Source organism: Pristis pectinata, chromosome 7 (genome assembly GCF_009764475.1).
Source record: "Pristis pectinata isolate sPriPec2 chromosome 7, sPriPec2.1.pri, whole genome shotgun sequence".
NCBI classification, from domain to species: domain Eukaryota; kingdom Metazoa; phylum Chordata; class Chondrichthyes; order Rhinopristiformes; family Pristidae; genus Pristis; species Pristis pectinata.
The window spans coordinates 90,590,186-90,609,978 of record NC_067411.1 but is presented as its reverse complement, the minus strand read 5'-3'; the positions used below and the strand labels follow the sequence as shown (position 1 = coordinate 90,609,978).

At 39.5% G+C, this 19,793-nt stretch overlaps 1 protein-coding gene across 4 annotated transcripts in view; it reads left to right on the top strand.

Moving 5' to 3' along the window:
• Positions 1 to 19,793, top strand: part of pam (peptidylglycine alpha-amidating monooxygenase) — a 146,994-nt gene that overhangs the window by 40,100 nt on the left and 87,101 nt on the right. For all 4 annotated transcript variants that reach the window (XM_052020022.1, XM_052020019.1, XM_052020021.1 and 1 more), the window contains exons 2-4: positions 11,275 to 11,744; positions 12,113 to 12,233; positions 18,906 to 18,963. In XM_052020022.1, coding sequence (XP_051875982.1) covers positions 11,653 to 11,744; positions 12,113 to 12,233; positions 18,906 to 18,963 — 271 coding nt within the window. In that variant the 5' untranslated portion in view covers positions 11,275 to 11,652. The remainder of the gene's footprint in view (positions 1 to 11,274; positions 11,745 to 12,112; positions 12,234 to 18,905; positions 18,964 to 19,793) is intronic.

Genomic DNA, 19,793 nt, shown 5'->3' with positions numbered 1-19,793 from the left:
AGGAAATTGCAGTGTGATTTGGTTAATATCCCTAGTTATTGGCTTCAGGCCCTTGTGTGAATGCTGTAAGAGCTGTGAATCAGCATGGGTTTGCCATCTGGGTTGTAAATCAGCTGTTTCATTTATTATACTTTAGTCGGTGACTTGCAGCATCCAGTTATAGAATAAAAGCCTCGCATGCTTGCCTACTTAATGCTGCAAAACACAAAAGGAGACCATTCAGCCCACTGTCAATGCTAGTTCCTAGCAAGGCAATCCCATAAGTCCCATTCCCCCTCATATTTCTCTGTAATCTCATGTTCCCACCAATTCTCTTTGGTTCCTTTTCCACTTACCTACACTGTTGGAAAGATTACAGTATCAGTTAACCTAGCAGCATGTATTTGGGATGTGTTGGTACAGGTTTGCTGTTACAGGCAATGAGTTTGAATGTGGTATACAAAGATGTATTTAATTAGTTTTCATAATTTTTGAGATGTTTTACACAGACTTTGTGTGTTTAATAAAAGCAACACTATGTACATAAGCAGGAGGAGAAATAGGCCATTCAGCCCTTCATGTCTGCTTTGCAATTCAATAACACTGAGGCTGATCCTTTCCCTCAAAGCCACTTTAATGCATTAAACCCTCGATTCTCTTAATATCTAAAATATTATGGATTTTTGTCTTCAATGTACTTCGCAACTGAGCCTGAGTGACTCTACCCTCTTGTGTAGAGAATTCCAAAGACTCATGACACTTTGGGTGAAGAAATCACTTATCATCCTGTTGTAGGAATTTTGTATTTTTTTTTGCTATTTTCCCCTCTGGGAGAGGCAGGAAGAGCATTCTAAAAGCTTTTTCTATGATACTTCTTCAAATGAGTTGATAATAACATGGAGTTTGGCCTCTGAATATGTGTATATCCAGGTGCCTACTTCATACTGCAACTACTACTGAGATCATGGTGATCTTGGTTTTGGAATGGAGGTGCTATAGATTGAACAGTTTCCTATTATAGGTTGGAGCTCTAGTGTGGCACCCTTGGGACCTGACTGGTGCTGGACCACAGAAACAGCACCCGATCATCTTCCTTTGAGCATGAGTACTGTTGTTTTCAATAGACACTCCCCAGGTTACGTAATGGTTCTGAGAACTGTCCTTAACCTGAAGTTTCCCTAAGTCAGAAACGCCATTGGCTATCTCAAAAGTTGCACTGCTAGATTAATTAGCGACAGATTGGTACAGATCTGGAAACATAGAAAAACTACAGCATAATTCAGGCCCTTCGGCCCACAAAGCTGTGCCGAACATACCCCTACCCTAGAAATTACTAGGCTTACCCATAGCCCTCTATTTTATTCAGCTCCATGTACATATCTAACAGTCTCTTGAAAGACCCTATCGTATCCGCCTCCACCACCGTTTCCAGCAGCCCATTCCACGCACTCACCACTCTGAGTAAAAGACTTACCCCTGACATCTCCTCTATGTCTACTCCCCAGCACCTTAAACCTATGTCCTCTTGTGGCCACCATTTCAGCCCTGGGGAAAAGCCTCTGACTATCTACCTGATCAATACCTCTCATCATCTTATACACCTCTGTCAGGTCCCCCCTCCAAGGAGAAAATGCAGAGTTCCCTCAGCCTGCTTTCATAAGGCATGCTCCGCATTCCAGGCAGCATCCTTGTAAATCTCCTCTGTACCCTCTCTATGGCTTCCACATCTTTCCTGTAGCAAGGCGACCAGAACTGAGCACAATACTCCAAGTGGGGTCTGACCAGGGACCTATATAGCTGCAACAATACCTCTCGGCTCCTAAATTCAATTCCCTGATTGATGAAGGACAATACACCATATGCTTTCTTAAACACAAAGTCAACCTGCGCAGCTGCTTTGAGCATCCTATGGACTCGGACCCCAAGATTCCTCTGATCCTCCACACTGCCAAGAGTCCTACCATTAATACTATATTCCGCCAACATATTTGACTTACCAAAGTGAACCACTTCACACTTATCTGGGCTGAACTGCATCTGCCACTTCTCAGCCCAACTTTGCATCCTATCTATGTCCCTCTGTAACCTCTGACAGCCCTCCAAACTATCCACAACACCCCCAATCTTCGTGTCATCCGCAAACTTACTAACCCACCCCTCCACTTCCTCATCCAGGTCGTTTATAAAAATCACAAAAGGCAAGGGTCCCAGTACAGACCCCTGAGGTACACCACTGGTCACCAATCTAAGTTAATTTTAGATCTCAGTTATTACAGATCTGAACTACAGATGCAAAACATGCTGGACTATGGGAGTTTCTGCATCATAGAATGCTGGACTGGAGAGTTTCAGTCTGTACTCCTGTAGATTAGTTCCACTCACTATTAACTGCCCTTCATCCTTTGGTTGATGTCCTGCTAAAAGTGTGTAATTCCAGGATAGGTGGCGTTTTCACGCAGTTGAGTCATTGATTGGGGATGACTTCCTTCCACTTTGGTTTTGTGGGTTCTGAGTTGGCTGATCAGGTCATTGTTGGACCCACAGACTGTTCCACAGATAGAACGGGGGGTGGTTGACAGGGTGGGTAGTTTGTGAGGTGGTGCACTCCTTCCACCACTCAAGCAAGACTTCTGTGTGTGGACCAAGGTAGAGTCTGCTCACTGATACTGATTGATGCTGGCTAATTTCCCTCTCCCTTGTCCAATCCCATTCTTATGCCCTGGCTGAGTTCAGCTGATTTTGAGAATAGAATCTGACTTTTCCAACTGAGCCATTGAGAAAACCACAGTGAATATTGCAGTTGGAAATTACTCCAGCTGCAAAATCCTAATAGTTGACCTGGCAGTGTTTTTCCACGTGCATTAGGGACAAGTATTCTGTATGTTTTTAGAATTCAATACGACTCGGCTGCTGATCGGCAACACAGATAACTGTTCAGTTTCTATTGCTTAGTGAATGAGTTTCATGAATGACTTCTAACTATAATCCTGATGAATGCTACTTTAAGTCCGCAAGAGGAGATGGACATTACTTGGCCTTTGGTTGTTTGTTGCAAAGTGAGACCTTCTGAATTTACTGTTCCTCTGATTTTTGTCTTGCTATCTTCTGTATCTGTGGCCTTTTGCTCTTGCCATTTCTTCTTTTCATTACATACCCTTTGTGGGGAGGGTATTCTCCTTTCAAGTTCAACTGGTGCCTGAACCATCTTTTGTTGTCTCATGATGTAAGATTGGTAGGATGCCTATTGCTTGTCTGATGACCATTTCTTATATGGTTTCTTGTTACTCCCAGCACACTCCTCAGACACTTCATTTTATTTGACACGTTTCCTTTTTTGCTGATGTTAAGATCCAGATGCAACACTAGTCAACTGTGGGTTGGAAGATGCCTCATTATTGTTCCTGCTGCTCTCAGATGTCAATTTGCTGTTGTTGGATTGGTGACTTTTGGGCCAATAATTGTCCAGGTCCTCCCCAGCTTATCGGCAGGGTCCCGTTCCTGTGTGCCGTTCATAACCATAAACTGAATTCCCACGCAGCAGAAGATGCCTGCAGCCCCGAGGCAGCCGGCAAATCCATCTAGCTGGTCTCCCAAAAGCTCGTTCATATGTACAGGCTGTACATAAGCTGGGGAGGACCTCTGTTTCACTCTCTATTCTTCCATCATCTGTGAGAGTTATCTGTGGGGACTTAAATATTTTTGTTTGCTTTGGTGTGCTTTTCTATATATAGGAAATTGTCATGCTGCTCCTGCCGTTCAGTTACATTTAGGTAACATGTCCAAAACTTAATGCCCTGCCATTGTAATTCTAGGGCTGGTTAAGAGATGTATGGCAGCACATTTGTCACTCTGCTCAGTGTCTGGACTCTATATGGAGTCCAATGGTGGTGTCTGTGTGAGCTGTGATTTCCCAGCATAATGCTACAAAATCTATCCTGCCCACACTGTCTGGATCTGGCATCGGACTGAAATCTATCTTTATCTCAAATGGGATTCCCAACCTGAAGATTAGGAGAGAGTAAGTGTTTATTTTAAACTTACTTTACTTTAATGGCTTTAACTATTTATTAGTGTTAATTTTTTTATCTTTTTATGTAAATATAGCAATTTAAATTGTTTTGTATGCCTCTGAATGTCAGAAATTTCTAAGGGTGATGCCTTATGCGGATTAATGCCCAGTTACAGCTGTGAGCTAGCTATGCTTTGCCAGGTGCATCAGAACAGAAGGCCCAAGGTGATTCTGTTAGTTCAGGTGTGGGGAGAGTGTGGCATATCCAAGTTGAGAATAACTCAACCTTCTAATTCTTTCTTCTGATGAACATCATTGTCTGCTTTTGTTTTCAACATTTATTCACCACTTGCTTTATTATTTTCGGATGTGCTCTTGATGAGATTTCTTTATTAGTCACATGTACATCGAAACACACAGTGAAATGCATCTTTTGCGTAGTGTTCTGGGGGCAGCACGCAAGTGTCGCCATGCTTCCGACGCCAACATAGCACGCCCACAACTTCCTAACCCGTACGTCTTTGGAATGTGGGAGGAAACCGGACCACCCAGAGGAAACCCACGCAGACACAGGGAGAACGTACAAACTCCTTACAGACAGCAGCCGGATTTGAACCCAGGTCGCTGGCACTGTAAAGCGTTATGCTAACCGCTACACTACCATGCCTGCCCCACTACACTCCCATGCCTGCCCCACTACACTCCAGTGATTGATCTTCAATCTGATTCAAAAAGAACTCATTTGTTGCAATGTCTTCTTCAAAGGGGTCCTTTATTGGATCAACTTCTTTGCAAGTATCATGTATTCAATGAGTTGGAATGATAAAATACATCATTGCCCATACTGGATGTATAGATAGGAGTGGCAAGACCTCTGTTTTCATTCTTGCACCACATCTGCTCTCTTCCTATAGGATTAAATGCTACTTAATGTGCACAACAACTTCCAGCAATTCTGTTAATGTGGAACAGTAGCAAATTAAATGTTAATGTAGAGATCTGCCACTGATATTCTCTCCCTGTGCTTATTTAAACTGGGGTACAACCGGTGGTTTGTTTCAGAACATAGAACACTACAGCACAGTACAGGCCCTTCGGCCCACGATGTTGTGTCGACACTTTATCCTGCTCTAAGATCTATCTAACCCTTCCCTCCCACATAGCCTTCCATGTGCCTATCTAAGAGCCTCTTAAATGTCCCCAATGTATCTGCCCCCACCACCTCTGCCAGCAGTGCGTTCCACGCACCCACCACTCTCTGTGTAAAAAAAAATCTTGCCTCTGACATCCGCCCCCCCCCCCCCCCCCCCATACCTTCCTCCAGTCACCTTAAAATTATCCCCCTCATGTGAGCCATTTTTGCCCTGGGAAAAGGACTCTTGACTGTCCTCTCGATCTATGCCTCATCATCATGTACACTTCTATCAAGTCACCTCTCCTCCTCCTTTGCTCCAAAGAGAAAAGCCCTAGCTTGTTCAACCTGTCCTCGTAAGATGTGCTCTCCAATCCAGGTAGCATCCTCAAATCTCCTCTGCACCCTCCAATGAGGCGACCACAACTTAACACAATACTCCAAGTGTGGTATAACCAGTTTTATAGAGCTGCAACATTACCTAGCGGCTCTTGAACTCAATACCCCGACTAATGAAGGCCAACGAACCATACACCTTCTTAACAACCCTATCAACCTGCGTGGCAACCTTGAGGGACCTCTGGACATGGACCCCAAGATCCCTCTGTTCCTCCACACTACTAAGAGTCCTGCCATTAAACTTGTATTCCACCTTCAAATTCGATCTTCCAAAGTGTATCACTTCACACTTTTCTGGGTTGAACTCCATCTGCCTCTTCTCAGCCCAGCTCTGCATCCTATTAATGTCCTTGTAACCTACAGCAACCTTCTACACTAACCACAACACCACCAACTTTCGTGTCATCTGCAAACTTACCAACCCACCCTTTCACATCCACATCCAAGTCATTTATAAAAATCACAAAGAGCAGGGGTCACAGAATAGATCCCTGTGGAACACCACTGGTCACCGACTTCCAGGCAGAATGCGCTCCATCTACCGCCACCCTCTGTCTTCTGTGGGCAAGCCAATTCTGAATCCACACAGCCAAGTTTCCCTGGATCCCATGCCTCTTGACTTTCTGAATGAGCCTTCCATGAGGAACCTTATCAAACACCTTACTAAAATCCATGTACACCACATCCACTGCTCTACCTTCATCGATGTGCTCTGTCATATCCTCAAAGAATTCAGTCATGCTCCTGAGGCACAACCCGCCCCTCAAAGCTATGCTGACTGTCCCTAATCAGCCTATGCTTATCCAAATGCTGATAAATCCTGTCTGTAAGAATCTTCTCCAGAATTGATGCATTTAGCTGTAAGGGCCAAAAACAAATTTCCACCTCCTCATGTTAGTGGTTATGGCATCTGCTAATTAAAAAAAACTTCGACTAATGAAATTGGGGGAAAAATTATAATTCTTCAGTGGAATGTTACCCTTTAAAACCTTCTGAAACGATTGGTTTCATATAAACTCAAATATCTCTTCATGTTAGTTACAGTGGCATGCAAAAGTTTGGGCACCCCTGGTCAAAATTTTTGTTACTGTGAATAGCTAAGCGAGTAAAAGATGACCTGATTTCCAAAAGGCATAAAGTTAAAGATGGCACATTTCTTTAACATTTTAAGCAAGATTACTTTTTTATTTCCATCTTTTACAGTTTCAAAATAACAAAAAAGGAAAAGGGCCCGAAGCAAAATTTGGGTACCCTGCATGGTCAGTACTTAGTAACACCCCCTTTGGCAAGTATCACAGCTTGTACACGCTTTCTGTAGCCAGCTAAGGGTCTTTCAATTCTTGTTTGAGGGATTTTCGCCCATTCTTCCTTGCAAAAGGCTTCTAGTTCTGTGAGATTCTTGGGCTGTCTTGCATGCACTGCTCTTTTGAATCTATCCACAGATTTTCGATGATGTTTAAGTCGGGGGACTGTGAGGGCCATGGAAAAACCTTCAGCTTGTGCCTCTTGAGGTAGTACATTGTGGTTTTTGAGGTGTGTTTAGGATCGTTATCCTGTTGTAGAAGCCATCCTCTTTTCATCTTCAGCTTTTTTTTTCACAGACGGTGTGATGTTTGCTTCCAGAATTTGCTGGTATTTAATTGAATTCATTCTTCCCTCTACCTGTGAAATGTTCCCCGTGCCACTGGCTGCAACACAAGCCCAAAGCATGATCAATCCACCCCCGTGCTTAACAGTTGGAGAGGTGTTCTTTTCATGAAATTCTGCACCCTTTTTTCTCCAAACTTTCCTGCATCCTCACCACAAAATTCAGTATCAGAAGTTTGCAAAGGAACATCTAAACAAGCCTGATGCATTTTGGAAACAAGTCCTGTGGACTGATGAAGTTAGAATAGAAATTTTTGACCACAATGAGCAAAGGTATGTTTGGAGAAATTTTGACCAGGGGTGCCCAAACTTTTGCATGCCACTGTGTATCTTATCGATAATGCTCAGTCTTGAAACACTGAGGAGCCTAAGATATGGTAACAAACTGTGAGATTTTCTCTCTCCCAAGTTAAACACTATTGTATGCATTCTCTTTTTGTTGCAATCATCCTAACTTGAGAAAAAGGGGTGATTCTTTTAGTGTTTTTTTTTGACAATAATATACTCTGAATGCCAAACATTGTACTTGGTATGTTGGAGCTGCATCTAAGTGTGCAAGACAGTGGCCTGATTTGATTTGATATAAAATTAAAACATACGTGAGTAAGTTTGCTGAAGGAGTGAACTTCATGGACTGTCAGGCTTACTGGCATTGTCGGTAAAGGGGAGAAGTCTCACTGTTATCCAGGTAATATCTCCTACCAATGTTCCTTATTTGGAACTATTTTATACATGTCTTAGCCAAACAATCAACTGGTCCTTGAATACTGTTTCACCCCAACAAGAAAAAGAAAGTGAATGAGGGTGTGTCAAATCTCCTGACATTAAATAGAATAAACTAAAGAGGTCTCACCTTTCTTCAAATTTCAGTGTTTTACACACTAATGCTACCGGAAAATTTGAGGTATTCTTCCTATAAAGCAGAGAAGTCTAAATTTCACTTTGGATAATCCGACAGTAATCAAGATTGTACATTTCCATCTTAAAGTATTGCTATCTTTAATATGTGCTATTTCTTAGGCCTTTGTTTTTGTCCCTTATGTTTGTCTGTGCATTGACTACAATGCTAATTACAAAGGTATTGTAATGTGGAAAGATCTTTTCCTCTGAGTTATTTCAAGTTATTTGTGGAAAGTTTGAGAGACTCCACAAGCCAACATCACTTTTTGCAGAGCTAATTCTGTTGATGTTAATGAACATTTGAGGCAAGCTAGATAAATTGCCATTAGTTCCATAGTAAGTGTGAACTTTAAAAGTATCATACAAATGCTGTTGCAAAACTCAAATAAATTTAATATGCACTAGGTTGCCTTTGTTCTGTAATATAAGTGCATCCTTGAGTAGTTCTGGCAGTTTAATGAGGTGCACCTTATTGTTTCTAAACCCACGCTGACAGCTCCCTATGGTCTGTTATTTAAGTGAGTGAGTATTAATACTATCTTTTTTAATGCTCTCAAACCATTTTCCTCACTGCATATATTAGGTTAATGGGTCTATAATTTCAAGATTTATCTCCTTTTATGACCATTGGTATAGTATTCGGGCTCAGGTGCTGCTTTGCTATTTAAGGATTTTATTTTTAAGAAGATTGTTAACCAAAGTCTGCACTCTCTCAATACCTGAATACCTCTCAATACCATTCTGAGCTATATTCCTTGAAGGCATTCCATTCATGCATTACTTATATAAGCATGCTATAAATTCTCAGCAGTTTCAAAAGACTGATATTGAAAATCGCATCTATGCATTTTCTAGGATCTCAGTCTAAACTAGAATTTATTTTCGAATGGAATCATCAGGTTTTGACAAGATTATGGAATCCCATTTAAACTAAAACTGTGCTGCCTTATAACAGGATTGACTAACAAAATGGATTTGGACCTTCCAGTTATTTTCAGATTGACCAAATATCGATGTGAATGACTTAGTTGAAAGTTTAGGAGAAGAAAAGAAGGAGTTAAGGGTAGTGAGGGTTTGGAATTTTCTCAGCATACTATGTACAAGTCTCAAGAAAAAAAAAGAGGACAAGACTCAGACAAGTGATGGGCAACAAGTTTAGAAATCAGAGAGCTGGAACAATGCAAGGTACTTGAAAGAAAAGGAGTGAGAGAGAACAATGTGTTGATTTAATGATCTGAGCTGATGGGGTAATTCATAAAAAGTAATGCCGGCTAAGAAGCAAAATGTAAGGAAAGTTTCAGACAGAACTGAATCACCAGTGCAGTCATCCATAAATAGATCATGAATGGCAAGGGCTTTGCTCAAGTGAGACCCATCTGGAAGGATATGCAGAGAGACAGTGATTGTTGATCATATGTCAGAATCTGAGGGACATTTCTTGGTTGGCTGAATGGGCCAAAAAAGAAGTTGATGAATTTAGCTTCCAAGAAATTCACTGATTGGAAATTTTGACAAGAGCTTTGAAGTAATTGAGATTTGCTGCTCACCAGCAGGCATTGATGGGTGTCATGATGGTTTTGTTGGAGAATGTTAAGAAGGACAAAGTACTTTTGAGCATTTTTGAGAAGACAAAATCTGGGAAGTTGTGATAAATTAGAGAATGAGGTACTTGCAAAGCAATAAATGGATTGCAAAAAAAGCAGGTAATTAACATTATTAAAAACCCACAAGAACGAAGAAACAGATTTCATTTATGTATTTTTTTTAACTGCATCCATGTCTCATCCTGGCTGTTCCCCTGACCTGAACCTCATCGTTGTTCCTTGAAGTCCAGTGGATTTTGTTGGCGTGCCATCCAGACAGATCATTTCATACATAAGTACAACGAGGTAGTACGAGAGGGGAAAAAAACAATGCGGAATATAGTGTTAGAATTACAGAGGAAGTGCAGACACAAAGACTGCAGATGATGGAAATCTGGAGCAACACACAAAACACTGAAGGAACTCAGCAGGACAGGCAGGGTCTATGGAGGGAAATGGACAGTTGACGTTTTGGGTCGAGACCCTTCATCAGGACTGCAAAGGAAAAGGGGAGGTAGTCAGTATAAAAGGGTGGGGGGAGGGAGTAGAGCGAGAGCTGGCAAGAGAGAGTGCAGTGTACAGGTAGACATATAAAGTGCAAGGGCCATGACGAGACAAACTGAGAGATTAAGAGTTCATCTCTATTGAACAGGAGATCCATTTAAGAGTCTTATAACAGCGGGATAGAAGATGTACTTGAGCCTTGGGGGTTCTTGCTCTCAAGCTTCTATATTTTCTGCCCGATGGGAGAGGGGAGAGAATGTCCGGGGTAGGGGTGGTCCTTGATTATGTTGGCTGCTTTCCCGAGGCAGTGGAAAGTGTGGACCGAGTCAGTGGTGGGGAGACTGGTTTTTGTGATAGACGTGGCTGCATTCACACCTCTCTGCAATTTCTTGTGGTCTTGGGCAGAGCAGTTGCCATACCAAGCTGTGATGTACCCAGATGGGAAGCTTTCTGTGATGCATCCGTAAAAATTGGTGAGGATCAATGGGGACATGCTGAATTTCTTTTGCTTTCTGAGGAGGTAGAGGTGCTGATGTGCTTTCTTAGCCGTAGTGTCTACGTGGCTGGACCAGGACAACTTGTTAGTGACATTTACACCTATTTATTATTTGATATTTCATAGAAATAACTATGAAAGATCTAGAGGTGTAATTACCTGCCTACTAAAAGGAAACTGTTCTAAAATTGAAATGAAATCTGAATATGTTTATACTCATTGGACTCAAAGGGTTACAGACTGAGAACAAGGAAATAAATAAAGGACTTGGTAGCATTTGAATTCTTATAGTAAAACACAACCCAAATCAATTTGCAATTTACCGAGAAATTGCATTCTTATTTTGTAAATTTTTTATATTTAGATTAATATGCTCTCTTTTGGTAGCCTGGAATGATTTCTTTGGTATCAAGTTGATTTTATTTGGAAGGACATTAGTATTTTGCTGCTGCTTTGTTATAAAATAACAGTAGTCAGAATGGTATTCCTGTAATCACTTCAAGTTAAAACACAATGATTGAGCTGTAGCTTCTGAAAATACAATAATAAGAAACCTCTGCAGAGATTTGCTGAGATCTAATGCTGTAATGCTTTAGTCATACGCTATCTGTTTTTCTTTTAACAGATTCCATCTGAATGAAGGCTGAAACCAGTCTATGTGCTGGCAATCACAGGTTGTGAATGATGATCTGAACCTCAGTGTTTAAACGAGGCCTGTTCCTCTGGGGAAAACTCAGTTTTGCTCTGTTACCTATTCTCTGAATGAGACATCTGGATGAGAAGAACGGTTAAAATTTTTTTGTTCACTAATAGATAGGACAAAGAAGCTTCATACGCCTGACTGATTTATAGTGCGTCACCTTTTAGACCGATGGACTGACAATCGCTATGTCTGCAGTGCTGCTGATATCCAAGCTCTGAATCCATGCTGCTGAAGGATTCTCTCGTTCATAGCTGAAAGAATTGCACTGCTTTTCATTTCAACAGAAGCAATAGAGTGGACATGGCTGCTTTCATTAACAAATTACTGTTGGTATTTCTAATCCTTCAGAACAGATGTATGTGTCATGAAAGCACGCACTTTCTCTTAAAGAGGTAGGTGTGAGTATAAAGCTGTGCTTTGTTAATTAATGTATTCACATACTCCTGCTTCACTTTTTAACAAAAATAAATTCTTCAGTTGTACTCAATAGAACCATTTGAACAACTATTTCAAAATTTGCTGCACAAACTATCTTATATGTGAGAATGGTAATGTTCATCATCCTTTTTCCAATCTTATGAAAGCTCTTTTGTTATGTAGGAAAGTGTGTTCTAATTATAAACTATTTACTTGACTTGTATATACTTCATTAGATCTACTTAGAATCGATTTTACATATTTTTCCCTGTAAATTGTACGTTGTTTACTTGAATGCAAGAAACCATTTTTTTGTTTAAAAGGTAATCTTGTTTCTCTCTAGACATCAACGAAGCCCATGGGCATTACAATCAGATTGTCCCAAAAGCGGACATCTGGAGATTTCACCAAACTCTCCGAACTTTAAGCTTGAAGTTAGAATGCCTGGAGTAACACCTGTGACGGTTGGTTTCAAATAAATTAATTAGTGTTGTCGCTCATGTTGTGCTTCTTAGTGTATTACTGTATACTTATCAGAGTGGCTTTGTATGCAAGTTTACAGAATTAAATCTTGTTTCGCTAATTGTAGTACTTTTCTAAAATTTCCAGTAAGCATGCTAAATGTTGGATTTTAATGAAATTGCTGTTTGTTTTATTATCTATCTGTAGATTTATCCTTGGGTCTTTAATTATCAACAACCTGCTATCATTCAGTAACCTTTTTCCACATGTTTGCTGGAAAAATTGCCAACAATACCTCTTTTGACTCTTCCACTGTCTCTATATTGTCAGCCATTAACTTTGGCCATTATTAAGAATTGTGACCTCGCCACAGACCGTCCCTTTGCTTGGCATCTGACTGTTCACAATCTTGTTCCCAGGATGCCACACATCTGCGGCCATATAAAGGAGGCAATACATGCCAAGTCTGGCCCTGTAGCAGTGGCAGTGACAATCCAAAGCTGCAAATTGCCTGATTCTATATCTGCTTTAGAACATCTGGTGTTGAAATCCCAATCCATTGCTTTGGAGCCCTCGAGACTGGATTACTCCAATATGTTCCTGGTTGATCCCACACAGTCTCCTTCAGTAAACTTGATGCCACTGTAAACTCTGCAGTCCGCGTCCTAACTCACACCAAATTCTGCTTACCCATTATTTCTGTACTTACAAAACCAATCTCTTCAACTTTCTCAGATATTTCCACTGCACAGTTCTGGCCTCTTTAGCATCCTCAATTTTAATTGCTCATCATTGGCAACTTCCATGCTGTAAGCTCTGGCATTACCTCTCTAAATTTCTTCATCTTTTTACCATTCATTACCTTTGGCTAAGCTTTTGATCATTTGCCTTGATATGTATCTTTTTGATAACAATCCTGAGAAGTGTCTTTGCTTGTTTTATTACATGAAAGATACTAAATAGTTCTGATGTTAATCTAAAACTATTCACTAGTTTTGTTTTAATTTGCATCTGTTTTTTGTACAATCCTTACTGTAAGTGTCATTATATACAATATGTGGTTAAACGTTTATCTCAGGAATTGTTATTAAGCCTATACCAAGGTACTGCCTATCAGATAATAGTTCTCATGGCAATGGGCCAATGATTGGGATCTCAAGGGAAGAGAAATGAAAAAAGATTAGATTTTCCCAACAGCAGCGAGAAGTAATATAATGGACAAATGTTTCTCAAGCAAGATGAGTCATAAGTTTCTTCTTCAGTTTTGGATTGTCATTGCCACAGCTACAGGACCAGACTTTGTGTACTTTGTGTTTCTGCAAGGATAATGGCATTTTTTATAGATATATTTGACAAAGGTGTACTCTGCATGAACCTTCTGTTTAATTCATTTCTTTTCCACACTCACAGGCAGTTATGGTCTTTAGAAATGCTGATTTCATTCTGTACTAAATCCTTGAGAGACTGCGGCAACCGGACCAGAATTGCACAATTTAATAGGAATTGCTCTGCAGAAAGGATGACTCATAGTTGCGGCTTGTGCTCGTTACTTTGCAGGGTTTAGGAAAGATCTGGAAGAATAGCTGCTTAAATGTGACAAGTCAGAAAAACAAACTGCCACAAAAAGCTGAATTTCTAAAATATCAAACAAACAAATGAGATTCCTTTTAAGTAACATTTTTTGATCATTTACTAAGTAAAGAACATTTTAAAAATCTGCTTAATCATAACTTCAGGAAAGTATAAAGGTGTGGATATCAAATAGCAACAGGATATAACCAATTTGTATTACACTCAAAGGTAAAATACCCTCTCAAGTCAAGTTACACTTTATTGTCATTTACCCATATGCTATAAAAACACATGGAGGAACGAAATGTCATTTCCCCCAGACTCTCACAACAGAGGACATACATAGAACCGTGGACATGCAATAAACGCAGACAAAAAAAATTTTGCGAGTACAAATAGTGCAAAAAACCGTATATACAGAATACAAAATTAGTGCAAAATATATTATCTGGAATCATGTGAAGAACAGATGTTTGGCATTCTTGAAACCATGCATCAGTGAATCCTAAAGGGATATATAGATCAAGGAAAGGAAATGGAAATATAATTTTGTAAAAACTTAATTTTTGAGCTTGAGGCTCCATCTATCAGCATGCAATTAGCTCAAATATGAAGTGATTGCACTACAGAGTGACTGGATGTTCACTTGTTTTCCAAATAAAAATGTGATCTCACTTTGTTCATAGTGCTAAGGATTAAGAGAAACCAGATACTTGGTATTTGATAGATCCAGATGGTTGTTAAAAGATTAAATTTTTCTAAAGTTTTTGTAATTTAGTGGATGCAGTCGAGGACTATCCAACAAGTGCATAGACCCATAATAAATAATGTTTAATAAGTATGCCTCACAGCTTACCTAAATTGGCCTCAATATATAATATGAACAGTCTAATTAGCCCAATTTTTACATGCTGGTCTTTATCCAAGAGACCCCCATGTTACCGCAGTTTGGGTAGTAAAATCTGACCCTTAGAGAATTCACAAATCGCTACCCAAAAATTTGAGGTACGGAATAAAATTGGCTCTCGCAGAATTTATGTGAGGAAAAAGTAAATAAGTAAGCACAATTTTTTCCTTTAACTTGAGCTTTTTCTCTTTTTCTTTTGAACTCCGTGGAGGCTACTTGTTAAATTCATGGCAACTAGATGTTTTCTCCATTAGGGATTCTTTTATCATACTAACAATGTTAACTTAACCAATCTCTGGTTCTGTAGACATATTCTGTGTTCCTTATTGAATATAGCCATTATGTTAGCTATTTATAGAATATTTAGCACTATTCCTTTTGTAACAAGTGATTAAATATGTGGATTCGTGCTTGCCTTTATCCAAGATATTTAAAAAAAAATGTGTTTGAGTAATCAATATGTGTGAGGGGTTTTATCCTTATCGACTTTGATTAGATTACTTGCATCTTTTGGAATATTTTTCAAGACTTAAGTGGAACCAATTGGCAGGTGATGGCAATTTAGTTGGATCACTTTAGGCCAGTGATAAAGTTCTGCTAATAGGATTTATAACAGTTAAATGTTGATGCTTATGGAATTAATGGAAGATTAGATAATTGGATGGGAACTGACAGTGATGCAAATAAGATAATAAGGATAATGGGTGAAGCATTGAAAAGGGTGGGATAGTGACTAATCGAGCTCCGTGGGATCTGTTTACATTATAATGCTTGTATTGTTTTAAAATGATAAGTATGGACATTGTGCCTGGAATGTACACAAAATTAGAAAGCTACATGACAGGGTAATGATAATAATAGAAAATGGTAATTTTGAGAGACCCAAATCATTGCAGGTTGATATGTTGAGTAGTGATTGCTGCACTTAAAGTTAGCTGGATGAATCAGAAAATTATATAAATTGAATAGGAAAGAATGGAATAAGAAAATTGCAGACTTTGTTGAAGTTTTACAGTTCAGATCAAAGGCACAAAACTGCACTGATATAGTCAGAAATGTACTGGATGAAGTCGTGATGTGGGGAACCCATATAGAACTTGATCAAAGAATTTTCCATACATCCAATGCAAAGTCTTTTAAGCCTTAGGTTCCCAAAGCAGTATTTTTCATTTGGAGGATGTGAGTGGGAAAAAGCAGAGACTGTTTGGTGCAAGAGCATCTTTAATCACATGGAAGAATGGATTTGTCCTCCAAGGAAGAAGTTGAGATGCACCCACACCAGAGGGAGGGAGCTGTGGATGGATTGATGTCTGTGGTGAAAAGAAGATGGTAAGGGAGAGCAGATCTTACAGATGCAGATGGGAAATAATTGGACAAGGGGAGAAAAAGAAGTTAAACCTGAAATAAATTGTAATATTTGGGGTTATTAATATTTTTACATAAATAAAAGCCAAATTCAGGAACAATTTGGAACTTTGCCATCTGGAATGAAGCACATCAATTAATCAAGGCTTGAAATTGTGCCACCATAGAAACAGAAGCTGACAAAGGTACTCAAGCAGTGTAACAAGCGTCTCATGGGCGGTACGGTAGAGTAGCAGTTAGTGTAATGCTATTACAGCGCCAGCAACCCAGGTTCAATTCCGCCGCTGTCTGTAAGGAGTTCATACGTTGTCTGCATGGGTTTCCTCCGGGTGCTCCAGTTTCCTCCCACGTTGTGAAGACGTACAGGTTTAGGAGCTGTGGGCATGCTATGTTGGCGCCGGAAGAGTGGCGACACTTGCGGGTTACCCCCAACGCTCTCAGTAATGCAAAAAGATGCATCTCACTGTGTGTTTTGATGTACATGTAACATAAATATCTTAAATATCTTGTATCATATGCTAATATTAGAGACTAAAAATGTATTTGGTGTGCCACATTATGGTGCATGTGCACTGGAATAGATTCACTGATCTGTTTGATCTATTTCATGATGTCATCAGTGATCTGCCGCTGAGTGCCCTTGATTTAATCCACTCAAGTAATTTTGAGTCCTGATTAATGTTCAAGAGGAAAGCAGTGAATTAATGTTTTAGGGAAAAGTTATTCTATCAACTGTGTTTCCAGTGCCTTCAAAGTAATTGCATTCAGCTTAATCCTTTGTTACAAGCAGTGCATCGTTACTGTGCTAATCAGTCCTTGCTAATAAATTATATGCAGTCTTGTGGTTAAGTAGTTGTAAGCCACAGTTTCTACAAAACAACATGTCTCTGATTTCTTGAAGGAAGTAGAGACTAACTTGTTCACTTTAGCAGAATGATGCTATGCTGTCAAATGCTGCTGGTTCTCTGGTCACATGCAATCTATGGTACCTGAAAGCTCAATTTTGTGGATTCATGTCTCCGATTGGAAGGCTGATTTTATTTGAATCATATCTGCTGCTGGTCTATCAATTGCAAATATGTTGTTCTTTTGTCAGCAATGCTTAGTGGTAATAGAATTTTGCCCAACAGTGTGATCTTGGGTGCTTGATGACAAAAATCCTCAGAGTAATTTTTTCAATCACACTTTTTAGAATAATTGTGAGTCAATTCTCCAGTGGTCTACTGGCTAAAGTTCTGTAATCAGTTGTTGCTGAAGTCGGTTCTATAATGACAGTTTGCATTTCAGAGTTCTGTGATCTACACAAATATAGAGAATAGGAGGAGTAAGCCTTTCAACCCTTGGACTAGCTGACCCATTCAACATGACTGTTGCTGATGCATCCACTTCAGTACCTTATTCCTGCATTCTCCGCATATCCCATAATCCCTTCAGAAATATATCTACCTCCTTGTGTATATTTAATGATTTGTGCACTGCCTTCTGTGGTAGAGAATTCCGTAGATTCAACACCCTCTGAGTGAAGACATCCTCTTGTAATCTCAGTTCAAAATGGCATACCCCGTTTCCTGAGGCTTCTCCCGTCATTGGGAACAGTCCCCCTATATAGCCATCAAGTCCTGTTGGAACTGTATACATTCCTATGAAATCCCCTCGCATTCTTTTAAATTTCAGTACTATAGACCTAATTGACCCAAAGCATTCAGGCTTGCCTTTCCATGAATCAGTCTAATAAACCTTTGTTGCACTCCCTCCATAGCAAGAACATCTTTCTTCAGACAGAGAGACCAAAAATGTACACACAAATCCTAGGTGGTCTCATCAAGGCCTGTATAGCTGCAACAAGATATCCTTGATCCTACACTTGAATTCTCTTGCAATGAAAGCCAATATCCCATTTGTTTTCCTAACTGCTCGCTGCACCTGAACACCTGCTCTCGCCAATTGCTGTACAAGGACACCCAGATCTCATTGCCCATTCACTTTTCCCAGTCTATCACCATTCGGATAATAATGTATTATTGTTTTTAGAACCAGATTGGATAACTTAACATTTATTCCAGTTAAACTGCATCCACCATGCATTTGCCCACTCACCCAACTTGTCGAAAGCACATCGGAGTCTCTTTGCATCCTCCTCATACTCATATTTCTCCCCAGCTGTATGTTGTCTGCAATCTTGGAAAGATTACATTTAGTCCCCTCATCCAAAACATTGCTGTATATTGTGAATTCCTGATCCCTGTGACATCTCACAAAAAGATCTGATTATTCCTATTTCTATGTCCTGTGTGTCATCCAGTTCTCAATCCATGCCACTTTATTACTGCTAATCTCATTAGCATTAATTTTGTACACTAAACTCTTGCGAGGGGCCTGAAAAGGTTCTGAAGGTCCAAATACACCCCATCCACTTGTTCTCCATTACTTATTCTGCTAGTCACGTCCTCAAAAAAAAACTCCTTTAGATTTGTTAAGCAGTCTTTCCTTTTTGTAAGCCCATCCTGGCATTGTGCAATCCCATTAATGCTTTTCAAGTGCTTTGTTATTACATCTTTTATAATAGATTCTAACAATTTCTCACTACCGATATCAGGCTTACTAGTTAGTAATTCACTGTTTTTTTTTCTTTTTTTAAAGTAGTAGGGCACCATTCTGCGGTGCAGCATAAAGGAACACTTTTTAAAATGTTTGCAATCTTTTTGAAGAAATGGGTCATTAATTTCAGATATGTGTTTATTTTGCATTTCGCGATTAATTTGATTTAGAACTATATTTAAATGTTGCATCTTTTAAATGGCTAAAGAAATATTTTTTCCTTCATTTACAGTCAGATAGCTACTTTTGCACATTTGTTCCAGTCCCAGCAGGTCAGAAATCCTACATAGGTGAGTGTTAACTACAATAAGAATTCTTTGTCGCTCTGTTTGAGTCTGCTCTCCTGTAATAATTTTCTTCTCGAGAACATGGTGCAGTCCATTGACTGGGGTACAGTCTTTCATGGCCAATTGTAAATCTATGCTGGAATGTATGTTTTCATGGAGAAATTGGGCTGAATGTTTGTCTGTTGCAGAATCTAATTGTAAGAATTTCTATCAGTAGCCACCTGTAGTGGTACCTGCACTGTATTTGGAGCTCTGCTTTGCAGAATTTGGATTTTAAGTGTAATAAAAGAACTATGATTTACCAGTTTTGGTGAATTCATCCACATTTTAAGTGAAACAAATGGGATGCTGCTTAACAATGTGAGCTCACTCCAGAATGTTCTTTGTTGGACAAATAAATATGAACTTCTCAAAAAAGGCTGTTTAAATATATTACATTGATTTTTATTTGTACCTGAAAAAAAAGTTCACAGAATGTTTGTTTTCTTCAAATGTTACATAAAAAAATATTCAAACTATTCATTAGAGATTACATTACAGTTTGTGTATTTTGTTCATCTCCTGTCTTCCTTCGTAGGTTTGATTGCTGTGTCCACACGGCTTACATGAAGTGTAACTGGTGTCATTTTTGAAAGTTGCTTTGTACATTTCTTAATCCTATACTCTAATATGAATGTAAAAATATTGACAAGGGCCAAATCTTCCTGAAGCAAGGCATTTTGGTACCCTCCTTCTCAGTTAAGTTCAAGAACTGGTGCTGTAATTTGCTGAAAATATGAGCTGGTAATGCCATGTGAAGGCCAAGGCACACAAAAGTAAAATGCCATGGATAC